The sequence below is a fragment of the Papio anubis genome, chromosome 1 (assembly GCF_008728515.1).
Source record: "Papio anubis isolate 15944 chromosome 1, Panubis1.0, whole genome shotgun sequence".
NCBI classification, from domain to species: Eukaryota; Metazoa; Chordata; class Mammalia; order Primates; family Cercopithecidae; genus Papio; species Papio anubis.
The window spans coordinates 49,190,027-49,204,217 of record NC_044976.1 but is presented as its reverse complement, the minus strand read 5'-3'; the positions used below and the strand labels follow the sequence as shown (position 1 = coordinate 49,204,217).

Genomic DNA, 14,191 nt, shown 5'->3' with positions numbered 1-14,191 from the left:
ATTCACAGAAGTAAAAAATTTGAATAGCTGTACGTCAAATACATAAATTGAATTGGCAATCAAAACCTTCTCACAAAAAGGGCCTGGCATGGTGGCTCATGCCTATAATCCTAGCACTTTGGGAGGCCAAAGCGAGCAGATCACCTGAGGTCAGTGTTTGAGACCAGCCTGGCCAACAGGATGAGACTCTATCTCTACTAAAAATACAAAAGTTAGCCGGGCGTGGTGGCACGCGCCTGTAGTCCCAGCTACTCAGGAGGCTGAGGCAGGAGAATCGCTTGAACCTGGGAGGCAGAGTTTGCGGTGAGCCAAGGTTGTGCCACTGCACTCCAGCCAGAGCAACAGAGTGAGAGTCTGTCTCAAAAAAGAAAAACAAAGACAAAACCTTCCCACAAAGAAAATCTGAAACGCTAGATGGCTTTACTGGTGAATTCTATCTAATATTTAAGGAAGAACTATTACCTGTCCTTTGCAAAAAAGAGATGAAACCTTGCCTCATTTATTTTATGAGGCTAGCATTAGCCTAATACCAAAATCAGACAGAGATTTTTACAGGAAGATATTTCTTATAACTATGGAGGGAGAAATCCTTTACAAAATAGTTGCAAACTGAATTCAATAGAATATAATAAAATATATAAATATGTTTATAATATACATCATAGCCAAGTAGGCCATGTGGGCTTGTTTAACAGCTTATAATCCATCAGTGTACTTCCCCGTATTAGTATAGTAAATGAGAAAAAGCATTTGACAATATTCAACACCCATTTCTTGTTAAAAAAGAAAAAACTAAACTTGGAGCAAAGTAGAAATATAAGGGAACTTTGTAAACTTGATAGAGGACATTGCTGAAGAACCTACAATAGTTGATAATGAAATACTAAATACTAAGTATTTCCCTCCTACAATCAAGAGCAGTGCTAGGGCCACTCAACACTATTCAACATTTCCGTTTCTTTCTTTTCTTTTTTTTTTTTTTTGAGATGGAGTCAGTCTGTGGCCCAGGGTGGAGTGCAGTGGCACGATCTTGGCTCACTGCCACCTCTGCCTCCCGGGTTCAAGCAATTCTCCCGCCTCAGCCTCCTATGTAGCTGGGACTACAGGTGCGTGCCACATGCCCAGCAAATTTTTGTAGTTTTAGTAAAAACGGTTTCACCACGTTGGCCAGGCTGGTCTTGAACTCTTGACCTCGTGATCCACCCACCTCGGCCTCCCAAAGTGCTGGAATTACAGACGTGAGCCACTGCGCCCAGCCTACTATTCAGCATTACATAGAAGATATGCAAATAGTCAATAAGCACATGAAAAGATGCTCAACGACATTAGTTACTATTAATCATTAGGGAATTTAAATTGAAACCACAATGAGAAACCACTTTATATCTGTTAGAATGGCTGAAATTAAAAAGACTTAAAATTTCAGTTGTCATCAGTGATACACTGGAACATTGGTGGGACGCAAGTTGGAACAATCATCTTGGAAAACACTTTGGCAGTTTTTATAGTTATATACTTGAGAAATAAACATGTTCACAAAAAGTTCACACAATAAAGTTCATAGCAGCTTTATTTATAATAGGGAAAAACAGAAATATCCCATGTGTTCATCAGCTGGTGAATGGATGAACAAAGTATGCTATATTCATATGTATTAGTTATTTGCTGTGCAATAAATTACCCAAAATTTAGTGTCTTAAAAAAACAACCGCCTGGCACGGTGGCTTACACCTGTAATCCCAGCACTTTGGGAGGCTGCGGCAGGCGGATCATATGGCCGGGAGTTCGAGACCGTCCTGGCCAACATGGTGAAACCCCATCTCTACTAAAAATACCAAAAATTAGCCGAGTGTGGTTGGGGGCGCCTGTAATCCCAAGTACTGGGGAGGCTGAGGCAGGAGAATCACTTGAACCTGGGAGGCAAAGGTTGCAGTGAGCCAAGATTGTACCACTGCACTCCAGCCCGGGCAACAGTGTGAGAATCCGTCTCAGAAAACAAAACAAAACAAAAAACAACCTTGTTATCTGACAGTTCGTATAGGTCAGGAAAGGGGCACACATGGTATTTTATGGATTGAAATCATTATGTCATCTCAAGGCTTGACTAACAAAGGATCTACCTTTGAGATCACTGGTGGTTGCTGGCAGGATTTCTTTTATGTGAGCTGTTGAATTGGGGGCCTCAGAGCAAGATGGAAGTCTCAGTCTTATGTAACCTAACTCATAAGTGACATCCCATAGCCTTTACTGTATTTTATTCTTTAGAGGTAAATATCTAGGTATCAGCCTACACTAAAGGGAGGGGATTATGAAGGGTATTAATACCAGGAGGTGGGGATCATTAGACGCCATTTCAGAAGCATCCTATCACAGCATATAACAGAATAGTACTCACCAACAAAACAGAGCTATTTGTTTGTACACATACAAACATGGATAAATCTGGCCAGGTGTGGTGGGTCACGCCTGTAATCCCAGCATTTTGAGAGGCCAAGGTGGGCAGATCACTTGAGGTCAGGAGTTTGAGACCAGCCTAGCCTGCATGGTTAACCCCCATCTCTACTAAAAATAGAAAAATTAGCTGGGTGTGGTGGGATGCACCTGTAGCCCAGCTACATAGGAGGCAGAGGCAGGAGAATCACTTGAACCCAGGAGGCGGAGGTTGCAGTGGGCTGAGATCACGCCACTGCACTCCAGGCTGGGCAACAGAGAGAGACTGTTTCAAAAGAAAAAAAAAAAAAAAGAAAGAAAGGAAAGAAAAAGGATAAATCTCAAAAACATTACTCCAGACAAAGGAACCCAGACAAAACTAATCTTTAGGGTGAGAATGAGGATCAGTGGGGTAGGGGTAGGCTTTTGATCTAAGAATGTATGAGGAAACTTTTTGTGCTATGGGAAATGTTCTTCGTCTTGATTGTATGGTGGTTATAACCCTGTATATATTTGTCAAAACTCACGAGTGAATTTTATTGTATATAAATCATAATTAAGTTAATGTTTTAAATTCTTATTTTTCATGCTAATCTTCTCTGTATTGTTCCAATTTTAGTATATATGCTGCCAAAGCAAGCACTTAAGTTAATTTTTTAAATACAAAAGTATGCTATTGGATTCAGTGATTTGTTATTGATGACATCTGCCGGTTTGCACAATTTTTCAAGGAACGTGGCCCAGGGTGGGATACTGCAATGGCAGTGCCATCTTGTGGTAAGATCTTTGGAGTTAGGCAGACACAAATACGAATTCTGGTTCTGAAACTTGCTACATTCTAGTACTTTGTTCCCCTGAATTATTTTGGATATCCTAAAAACAATAACTACTGTATTTTGAGAACCTATACTGCCCAGGTACTATGCTAGGCACTTATGTGTATGTTACCTTATTAATTGTAATAATAATAATACAACTCAAAATAACATTTTTTTAGTTCCTTAGAATGTATTAGGCACTCTGTAAAACATTTTTCATGAATTACATCACTTAATACAGCAACCCAATGAAGTATTGGTTCTACAGTTATTTCCACTTTAGAGAAGAAGAGATTGAGGCCGAGAATCTTTTTTTTTTTTTTTTTTTGGAGACAGGTTCCCACTCTGTCATCAAGGATGGAGTGCAGTGGCAGTGATCATGGCTCACTGCAGCCTCCATCTCCTGGTCTCAAGCAGTTCTCCTGCCTCGGCCTCCTGAACAGCTGTGACTACAGGCATGTACCACCATGCCTAGCTAATTACTAAAAATTTTTTGTAGAGGTGGTGTCTTGCTATGTTGCTCAAGTTGGTCTCAAACTTCTGAGCTCAAGCTGTCCTTCTATCTTGGCCTCCAGAAGTGCTGGGATTATAGGCATGAGCCACCTTGCAATAGAGAATAATTTTTAAAATATGAGGAAATCAGGTTGCTGTCATGATTCCAGCTTTGTTTTCTATTCCTTTCTTTCTGTGGAACCAAAGGCTGTTTGTCTTATGTGTTACCCAGGCTTTCTGCAAGAGTAACTGGGACTTTAAGTTAAAATCTCTTCTTGTTTTTCCTTTAAGAAACTTCTTTTAAGGCCTGAAGGCTCAGAGTGTTTTCAAGAGTTTAAGAAGGTGGTGTCAGGTCTTGGAGATTGGTTTCTGAGCACTGGACAGACTTGCAAATGCATAAGCTCAGTTCCAGACAGGTACAGCTCTAGAAATATCAACCTCAGCCACAAGCAAAAAGGCAATGTTTATATGTGTTTGGTATAAAAACTGTGACTTATTTTTCTACTCTTTCCATAAACAGAATGATTCTTTGTCAGCAGTGACATTTTTGAAGGCTGAGAATGGTTAAAGTTTTTGCTTCCACAACTACAGTGTTGAACCAGAATTGTTTTTATGATAATCGCTATCCATAGTGCTCACATAGGGATCTTTTTAAGGAAAGTTAAAAAGTGTCATTGAGACCATGAATAATTGTATTGTAGCATTGCTTACTTCAGTAGTTGTGTTCCCATAGAACTTGTATATCATAAGTTCTCCCCCCACTCTTCTTTTTCTTCATCAGCATGGAATTATTTTCCTTCTTTTAATATGTAATATAATCAGTCTTTTTGGTATTCATGTACTTACTATAAATGGAATTGAATTATATTTTAATCTGAAACTATAGACTAGCAGCAACCTAACATAAGCAGATATATGAAAGATAAGTACATTCCGATTCACTGATCTTTAAAATAGTATAGTACCAGAAATCAGGTGATTAATTTATAAGTAGATTTGATTCCTGAAAAATAATTGTGGGGCACAGGGAAAATTGTGATTTCTCACTGTTTCTCATTAACATCCTGTCTATTTTTGCTTTTTTACCTTTCAGTCATTTTTCTTTTTTTTCGAAACAGAGTTTCACTCTTGTCGTCTAGGTGCAATGGCACCATCTCGGCTCACTGCAGCCTCTGCCTCCCGGGTTCAAGCGATTCTCCCACCTCAGCCTCCTGAGTAGCTGAGATTACAGGCATGCGCCGCCACGCCCGGCTAATTTTTTGTATTTTTAGTAGAGACGGGGTTTTGCCATGTTGGGCAGGCTGGTCTTGAGCTCCTGACCTCAGGTGATCCGCCCGCCTTGGCGTCCCAAAGTGTTGGGATTATAGGCGTGAGCCACCATGCCCGGCATTTTTCTTTACTGTATAGAGTATCCTTCATTATTTTGGTTTGTCTGTCCTTCACAGACCAACTGTACTTCAAGTTTGATTTAAGTCTCATTTCTCTCACAAAGCCTTCTCTGGCTATTTGATACAACACATTTGTATTAGTCCATTCTGGCAATGCTATAAGAAAATACTGGAGACTGGGTAACTTATAAAGAAGAAAGGTTTAATTGGTTCACATTTCTGCAGGCTATACAGGAAGCATGGCAACATCTACTTCTGGGGAGGCTTCAGGGAGCTTTTACTCATGGCGGAAGGCAAAGCAGGAGCAGGCATCTTCACATTGCCAGAGCAAGAGGAAGAGAGAGAGAGGGGAGGTGGCACACACTTTTAAACACCCAGATCTCATGAGAACTGTATCACAAGAACAGCACCAGAGGAGGAAATTGTCACACATGATTCAGTCATCTCCTACCAGACTCCACCGCCAACACTTGGGATTATAATTTAACATGAGATTTGGGTGGGGATGCAAATCCAAACCGTATTGTTTCACCTGCGGCCCCTCCCAAATCTCATATTCTTCTCACCTTGCAAAATGCAGTCATCCCTTCTCAACAGTCCTCCAAAGTCTTAACTCATTCTGGCATTAGCTCAAAAGTCCAAAGTCTCATCTGGGACAAGGCTGGCCCCTTTCACCTGTGAGCCTGTAAAATCAAAAGCAGGTTACTTACTCCCAAGATACAATGGGGGTATAGGCATTGAGTAAATACTCCCATTCCAAAAGGGAGAAAATGGCCAAAAGAATGGGGCTATAGGCCTTGTGCAAGTTCGAAACCCAGCAGGGCAGTCATTAAATCTTAATGTTCCAAATCTGCTTTGACTCCATGTCTCATATCCAGGGTACAATGATGCAAGGGTTGGGCTTCCAAGGCCTTGGGCAGCTACACCCCTGTGGCTTGGAAGGGTTCAGCTTCCATGGCTGCTCTCAAGGACTGGTGTTGAGTGCCTGCAGCTTGTCTAGGTGCAAGGTATTTAGCGGATCTATCATTCCAGGGTCTGGATGATGGTGGCCCTCTTCTCACAGCTCCACCAAGCGGTGCCCCAAATGGAGACTCTGTGTGTGGGGGGGGCCAACCTCACATTTCTTCTCTGCACTGTCCTAGTAGAGGTTCTCCATGAGGGCTCTGCCCCTGCAGCAGGCTTCTGCCTGGACATCCAGGCTTTTCCATATAGCATCTGAAATCTATGCAGAGGCGCCATGCCTCAACTCTTGCATTCTGTGCACCTGCAGGCTTAACACCACATGGAAGCAGCGGCCCAAACGGTACCCAGGTTCCTTTGAGCCACGGCTGGAGTTAGAGCAGCCAGGATGCAGAAGCAGTGTCCTGAGGCTGCGCAGGGTGGTCAGGGTGGTGAGGCCCTGTTGTTCACCCACCTCATAGGCCTCTGGGCCTGTGATGGCAGGGGCTGCCATGAAGGTCTCTGAAATGCCTTTGAGGCCTTTTCTTCATTGTTTAGCTATCAGCACTTGACTGCTCTTTACTTATGCAAATTTCTACAGCCTGCTTGAATTTCTCCCCTGAAAATGGGCTTTTCTTTTCTACCACATAACTGGGCTACGAATTTTTCAAACTTTTACACTCTGCCTCCCTTTTAAATATAATTCATTGGCCGGGCTTGGTGGCTTATGCCTGTAATCCCAGCACTTTGGGAGGCCAAGGCAGGTGGATGACCTGAGGTTGGGAGTTTGAGACCAGCCTGACTAACATGAAAAACCCCATTTCTACTAAAAATACAAAACTAGCGAGGTGTTGTGGTGCATGCCTGTAATCCCAGCTACTCAGGAGGCTGAGGCAGGAGAATCGCTTGAACCCAGGAGGCAGAGGTTGTGGTGAGCTGAGATCACGCCATTGCACTCCAGCCTGGGCAACAACAATGAAACTCTGTCTCAAAAAATAAAAATTAAATTTAAAAAATATATATATGTGTTTGTTTCAGGTCACTTCTTTGCTCACACATATGAGCATAGGATACTAGAAGCAGCCAGGCAACATCTTGAATGCTTTGTTCCTTAGACATTTTTTCCTCTAAATCCTAAGTCATCATTCTCAACTTCAAAGTCCCACAGATCTCTAGGCAGGGGCACAATGCCACCAGGTTCTTTGCTAACACATAACAAAAGTGATCTTTGCTCCAGTTCCCAATAAGTTCCTTATTTCCATCTGAGATCTCCTCAGCCTGGACTTCATTGTCCATATCACTGTCAGCATTTTGTTGACAACAGTTTGATAAGTCTCTAGGAAGTTCCTAATTTTCCCTCATCTTCTTGTCTTCTGAGCTCACCACACCCTTCCAGCCTCTGCCCATTACCCAGTTCCAGAGACGCTTCCACATTTTCAGATATCTTTATAGCAATGCCCTACTTTTCAGTAGCAATTCTGTTAGTTTTCGCACTGCTATAAAAAATACCCGAGACTGGACAATTTGTAAAGAAAAAGGGTTTGATTGGCTCACTGTTCCATAGGCTTTATAGGAAGCATGGCAACATCTGCTTCTGAGGAGGCCCAGAGAGCTTTTACTCGTGGCAGAAGGCAAAGTGGGAGCAGGCCAGAGCAGGAGGAAGAGAGAGAGAGGAAAGGTAGCACACACTTTTAAACAACCAGATCTCATGAGAACCCTCCCACAAGAACAGCATCAAAGAGGGAAATCAGCCCCCATGATGCAGTCACCTCCCATCAGGCCTCACCCCCAACACTGGGAATTACAATTTGACATGAGATTTGAGCAGGGCCACAAATTCAAACCATATCAACATTGTTTTTCTTTTCTGAAATTCTTGTTGCTTTTCTCTTTAACACAATTTAAATTGTCTCCTATATATTATTATCTGTATATTTGCTTTATTATTTTATTTTATTATTATTTTTTGAGGTGGGGTTTTTCTCTTGTCACCCAGGCTGGAGTGCAGTGGAACGATCTCAGCTCACTGCAACCTCTGCCTCCTGGGTTCAAGTGATTCTCCTGCCTCAGCCTCCTGAATAGCTGGGATTACAGGTGTGCGCCACCACACTTGGCTAATTTTTTTGTATTTTTAGTAGAGACAGGGTTTCAACAGAATTTCACCATGTTGGTCAGACCGGTCTTGAACTCTCGACCTCAGGTGATCTGCCCACCTTGGCCTCTCAAAGTGCTGGGATTACAGGCATGAGCAACCACACCCAGCCTAGCTTTATTTTTTAGTTTCATTAATGTATGCTATCTTTTGTCATCCTCAGATCCTAGGGCAAGATAAGATAAATAATATTATTTCCCATTTTATAGATACAGAAATATTCATCAGACAAATGTGATTGACTGTACACTATATGCCACATATTAGTGTTAGCTCTGGATATGGACAAATGTTAACTGTGTTATTTTGTTAGTAATATTTGATCTCTTGTTATTTATACAGGAGAGATTAAACAGATTCTAGAAAATGAACTTCAGATACCTGTGTCCAAAATGCTGTTAAAAGGCTGGAAGACGGGAGATGTGGAAGACAGTGTGAGTTTTTTAATTACATAGAAATTAAGTTATGCCACTGATTAAATGATACGTAAAAATTGGTTTTTATTAATGTTGTTACATATGGCAGAAGTAGATTTGGCAATAGTAATTTAGTTTAAGGATTCAGCAAGTAGTGTTTTCTAAGCTAAAATATTTCCTGATAAACCAATAACAATTGTAAATGAGTAGATTTGTAAATGAAAACAGTATATGGTATGTTTTTCCTATTTCTAACTTTTAAAGGAGTTTGGCCCTTTTTTTGGGAGCCTTTACCTTTTTTTCAAACCTCCTAGAGTATCAGAGAATGCCCTGGAATAATAATTTTCTGAGCAATTACATATTGGTCTGAAAGAAGTCACATGCAGTGTATACATTTATGTCAAGTATTGATTGTGGAACAAAGATAATAGGAAATTTTTTAAACTGAGAATTTAAATGATAAGAATGTTGTTTTCCTTGTTGACTTGGATAGTGGCAGGTGCATGGGATGAATTATATTTTAAGAATTTGCAGAGAGTGTTGCAATTTTAAGGAAATAATTGCTATTCTCAGGGTCCCGGTAGCAACCTCAGATATAAAATTTTTTACACTTTTTTTTGAGACAGAGTCTCGCTTTGTTGCCCATACTGGAGTGTAGTGGCACGATCTTTCCTCACTGCAACCTCTGCCTCCAGGATTCAAGCGATTCTTCTGCTTCAGCCTCCCGAGTAGCTGGGACTGCAGGCACATGCCACTATGCCCAGCTGATTTTTGCATTTTTAGTAGGCATGGGATTTCACCATGTTGGCCAGGCTGGTCTTGAACTCCCTCCTGACCTCATGATCTGCCTGCCTCGACCTTCCAAAGTGCTGAGATTATAGGTGTGAGCCACCGCGCCTGGCCTTACACACTTTTTTTTCTTCCAGAGAGAGTGGAGAAAGAAGGAAAAAAAATGAGTTAGCTCTCAAGTTTTAGATGTTTGAAGTGGAAATAATTATTGAATGTTTTCACATTTGTTACTGTGTCATTTTAATGGCCAGGCATAAACTTAGAATCTTCAACTTTTGGCCGGGCGCGGTGGCTCACGCCTATAATCCTATCACTTTGGGAGGCCAAGGCAAGTGAATCACCTGAGGTCAGGAGTTCGAAGCCATCCTGGCCAACATGGTAAAACCCCATCTCTACTAAAATTGCAAAAATTATCTGGGCGTGGTTGCGTACCCCTGTAATCCAAGCTACTCGGGAGACTGAGGTGGGAGAATTGCTTGAACCTGGGAGGTGGAGACTGCCATGAGCCAAGATCGTGCCACTGCACTCCAGCCTGGGCAACAGAGCAAGACCCTGTCTCAAAAAAAAGATAAATAAAAATAAAAAAAACTTTAACTTTTGGTTCAATTCTTCTTCGTGAATGGCTTCTTGTAGTGATTGTGCCTATAAGTACTTATATGTGAGTTCATTTGAAATTTGGAGATGTTCTGAGTATTTCAGTGAGATATTTACAGGAATTTTGGGTTGGGAAGATACGGGTAAGTTTAGAAGTGCTGTATTAGGTGTCAGCAAACTTTTTCTGTGCAAAGTCAGGTAGTAAATATTTTAGGCTTTGTGTGCCATGCAGCTACTTAATCACCGCTCTCTTAGTGGGAAAGCAGCCATAGACAATATGTGAAACATTGAGCGTAACTGTGTTTCAGTATGTTTATGGATGCAGAAATTTGAATTTTATGTAATTTCACATGCCATAAAATACTCTTTTGATTTATTTTCCAACTCTTAAAAAAAGTGAAAACCATTCTTAACTCACAGGCCATACAAAAACAGGCAGCAGGCTGGGTTTGACCCCCAGGCCACTATCTTTGGATAGTGGCATGGGAAAAGAACAATAATGACTTGATCAAATGGCAAGCATTTACCAATAATTCGCAGAGTAAAACAATGAAAGATAAAAAGAGAAAAATAATTTGTGTGTGAGTGTGTTGTAATGTTTGCATGTTAACTCTATAGAGATAACTCATCAATTTCAAAAGGATATCACATATTTGACATAAATTTCAGGATATCCATGTCTCCTGGCAGATTGTAAAGTTACAGGTAATTGCCTAATGCAGTGTTTTTTTCAAACCATGGACCATAAACCATTAGTGGATTGAGAAGTTAATTGAGTGGGTTATAGTCAACATCATTAAACAAAAACAAAAAAAAATGGAAGAAGAAAGAAATGAAAAAGAGAAATAGAATACAATAGGAAATGCCACGGTGTATTTCATATAATAAGGGTAATTATGTATTTATTTTCATTTAACAGATAACTAGTATGAGTCAAGAGTAAGTCTCAATACCTTTGGATTAAGACTGCACACTTAATAAGCTGGGTCCTCTCATGGAGGAGTTAAGAATAAGTTCCTTATGTTCCATGCTTGTGTTAAGATTGCCCCTCCCCAGGAAGGAATATATTATTTCTTTATATATTCTCATGGTTTGTTTCCTTCACCTTTAAGTTTTTGCTCAAATGTCACATTCTCCAAGTGAGACCCACCTTCATCACCCTGTTCAAAATTGCCAAGCTCCCCAACCCCACATTCTTTATCCCCCCTTCCCTGCTTTATTTTTAGTCAAAAAATTGTCACCTTCAACATTCAGCTATACAGGGTTACTTGTTTTATTTATTCCTACTCAAATGTAAGCTCCCTAAGATCAGAGAATTTTATTTTAGGCTATTCTGTTCAATGCTGTATTCTCAGTGGCTAGAGTAGTCCTGGTACAGAGTAGGTGGCTCAATAAATATCTGTTGAATAAGTGCATTTCCTGGCTTATGATGTAAAGATGTACAATGTATTTCTTAGTGTGTATTGCTGTCAAGAAAAGTTTGAAGTACTTCAGCAAGTTTTTACCTTCCGGTTAGTAGTTTGAAATATATGTGAGTTTTCTGCAAAGAAATTTAGTGAATGAAATTTTCTATGCGTATCAAGATAGTAGGTCATATGTAGTCCAATAGTAATTTATTAATTCCAGAGAGAGAGAGCTTTAACAAAAAAGATATCTGGAGTAAAAGATATCTAGGTAACACTAGAGCCCTCATCCAAGTTACTTAACCTCTTAGGCTATATAGCTTCCCATCTATAAAATCATTGACTTGAGGTGCTCTCAGTGATCTTTTCAAGGTCTAATGATCTCTGAAAACCTATATTACCAATTTTTGCTATGATGACCCTGAAACGAAGTATATATTAGTTGCAAGGATCTACTACTTCAGTGAAAAAGTAATTGAGTCCCAACTGTGTTCTTATCTATTTGTATTGCTTCATGAGCTGAAGAGTTTGTATATTAACATTCAGGTTTATGCTAGTTTATTTTATATATGTATATGAGTGTATATACACATATATACATATATAAACACACATATATGTACACACACACAGATACATATGTATATACACACATATATGTATACATATACATATATAAAATAAACTAACATAAACCTGAATGTTGTATACATATAATGTATATAGGTATACAACCATATTCCCATATATAATATATGTATATATTATATATATGGGCAATAAGATTACTTGGATTCAGTAGTTCGTTTGCATTAGCCTATTTAGGAAATTATCAAAAGCTGAAAAAATCGAACTACAAAATTAACAATTTTTCAAGAATTGTAGGAAAAATCAGTAATGAGTAATCAACATTCATTTTTTGCTTTATTTTTTCTTTTTCAGACGGTCCTAAAATCGCTACACTTGCCAAAAAACAACAGTCTTTATGTCCTTACACCAGATTTGCCACCACCTTCATCATCTAGTCATTCTGGGTAAGTTGTTTATATTTCCTGGAAACCTGAAATGAAAAACTCAGTTGTTAAAATTGCTTTAAGTTGTATATTAACCTCAAAATTAAATCAAATACAAGTCTTGTTGAAACTTGACCCTACCAATTACTATGAAGTATATCAGGTTTGAAACAATTTGGTCTGGATAGTTTGTTTTAATGGTATAATCTTCTTATACCACTTTAAAATATTTAGCAGAACTCCAGTATAATTATTAAAAATTGTCAAAATGGTACTTCTTTGACTGAAGGGAAAGGATTCAAGTTGGAAGGAAGAGAAAGTATAAATGGAGTTCCAGTTTCTCTCATTGCTAAAGAAGACATACCTTTGAGGAAGATTCATTGAGCTCTGCAGAGTAAATCTTGAAAAACAGTAACATATATATATATATATATGTATATATATATATTTTTTTTTTTGAAACAGAGTTTCACACTTGTTGCCCAGGCTGAGGTGTAATGGTGTGATCTTAGCTCACCACAACCTCTGCCTCCCGAGTTCAAGCGATTCTCCTTCCTCAGCCTCCCGAGTAGCTGGGATTACAGGCATGTGCCACCACGCCCGGCTAATTTTGTATTTTTGGTAGAGATGGGGTTTCTCCATGTTGGTTGGGCTGGTCTTGAACTCCCGACCTCAGGTGATCCGCCCACCTCGGCCTCCCAAAGTGCTGGGATTACAGGCATGAGCCACTGTGACTGGCGATATAAATTTTTTATTAAGGTTTTCTCTCTATTTGGAATAAAGGATCTCATTGTTTTTTCAGTTTTCACAGTGGAACTGAATACATTTATACAATGATCACATGATTTTAATTTTTAATTATACATTATGTTTTTAATTGTTTAATGAAGCAAACTGACCTGTAGTGGATGATTATGCTAGTGATAAGATAATAATTTTTATGAGGAATCTTTTCATACAGTATTATTCCAGAACTATGTTTAAGTTGGTTTTCTGTTGTTGATACAAATTTTTCTCTTTTAAATACAACAACTTGGTGTTTTTTTGTGGTAGGGAGACCTGTGTCCCTAAATTTTGAATATTGTCAAGCTTTCCCCCACCACTTAGCAAATATCTTGATTTTTAGGTAGATAGTAGCAAAAATAAAATTAAATTTGGCTTTACTGAAGTAGAAATCACTGAACTGAAAAGTTAAATCTTGTGTAGTTGTATTTGCTGGTCTATTAATAGTTTGTTTTGGGTTAAGAATTTAAAGAGTTCTTGGATTGCTCTTTATCTTCTATGTTTAGACCATATGTTAACGGAAAGTGGAATTTGCACACAGTTACAAAATCACGAACTACAAACTTTTAGTCCATGTGTTTATAATAATGTTGATGTAAACCTCAGATGAGATTAAGTTAAAGAGTTATAGGTGTGGTTCTGTATCTAGTCAGGTAGAACATTATTTTATAGGTTAGCTAACAAAGTGTAATCACTGTCATAAAATATGTAATCCACATAATTAAAAGCAGTCAGGAGATATCATTGTTTATAATCTATTGCTTTCCAGTAGCATGATTAAATGGATTTATCAAAATGTCTTCCTGGGCTAATGGAAATGTTCTTCATTGCCGTGTAGTTGACCTTAGTTTGATTGCCAGTCACTCACTCCCTAGGCAAGCAGGAGTCTACAGTGCTGCTGAAATGCAGCGTTTATTGGAGAATGAGTACTTTAGCATTAAAGTATCCTTCTGTAGTTGGCTTTGTGGATTTTT

General features: G+C 39.2%; 1 protein-coding gene and 1 pseudogene across 4 annotated transcripts in view; one reads left to right on the top strand and one right to left on the bottom strand.

Moving 5' to 3' along the window:
- FAF1 (Fas associated factor 1) overlaps positions 1–14,191 on the top strand; it is a 495,227-nt gene that overhangs the window by 194,531 nt on the left and 286,505 nt on the right. For all 4 annotated transcript variants that reach the window (XM_021922862.2, XM_031668481.1, XM_021922837.2 and 1 more), the window contains 2 exons: positions 8,562–8,653; positions 12,364–12,455. In XM_021922862.2, the coding sequence (XP_021778554.2) occupies positions 8,562–8,653; positions 12,364–12,455 (184 nt within the window). The remainder of the gene's footprint in view (positions 1–8,561; positions 8,654–12,363; positions 12,456–14,191) is intronic.
- LOC116272080 lies at positions 2,983–3,073 on the bottom strand (annotated as a pseudogene).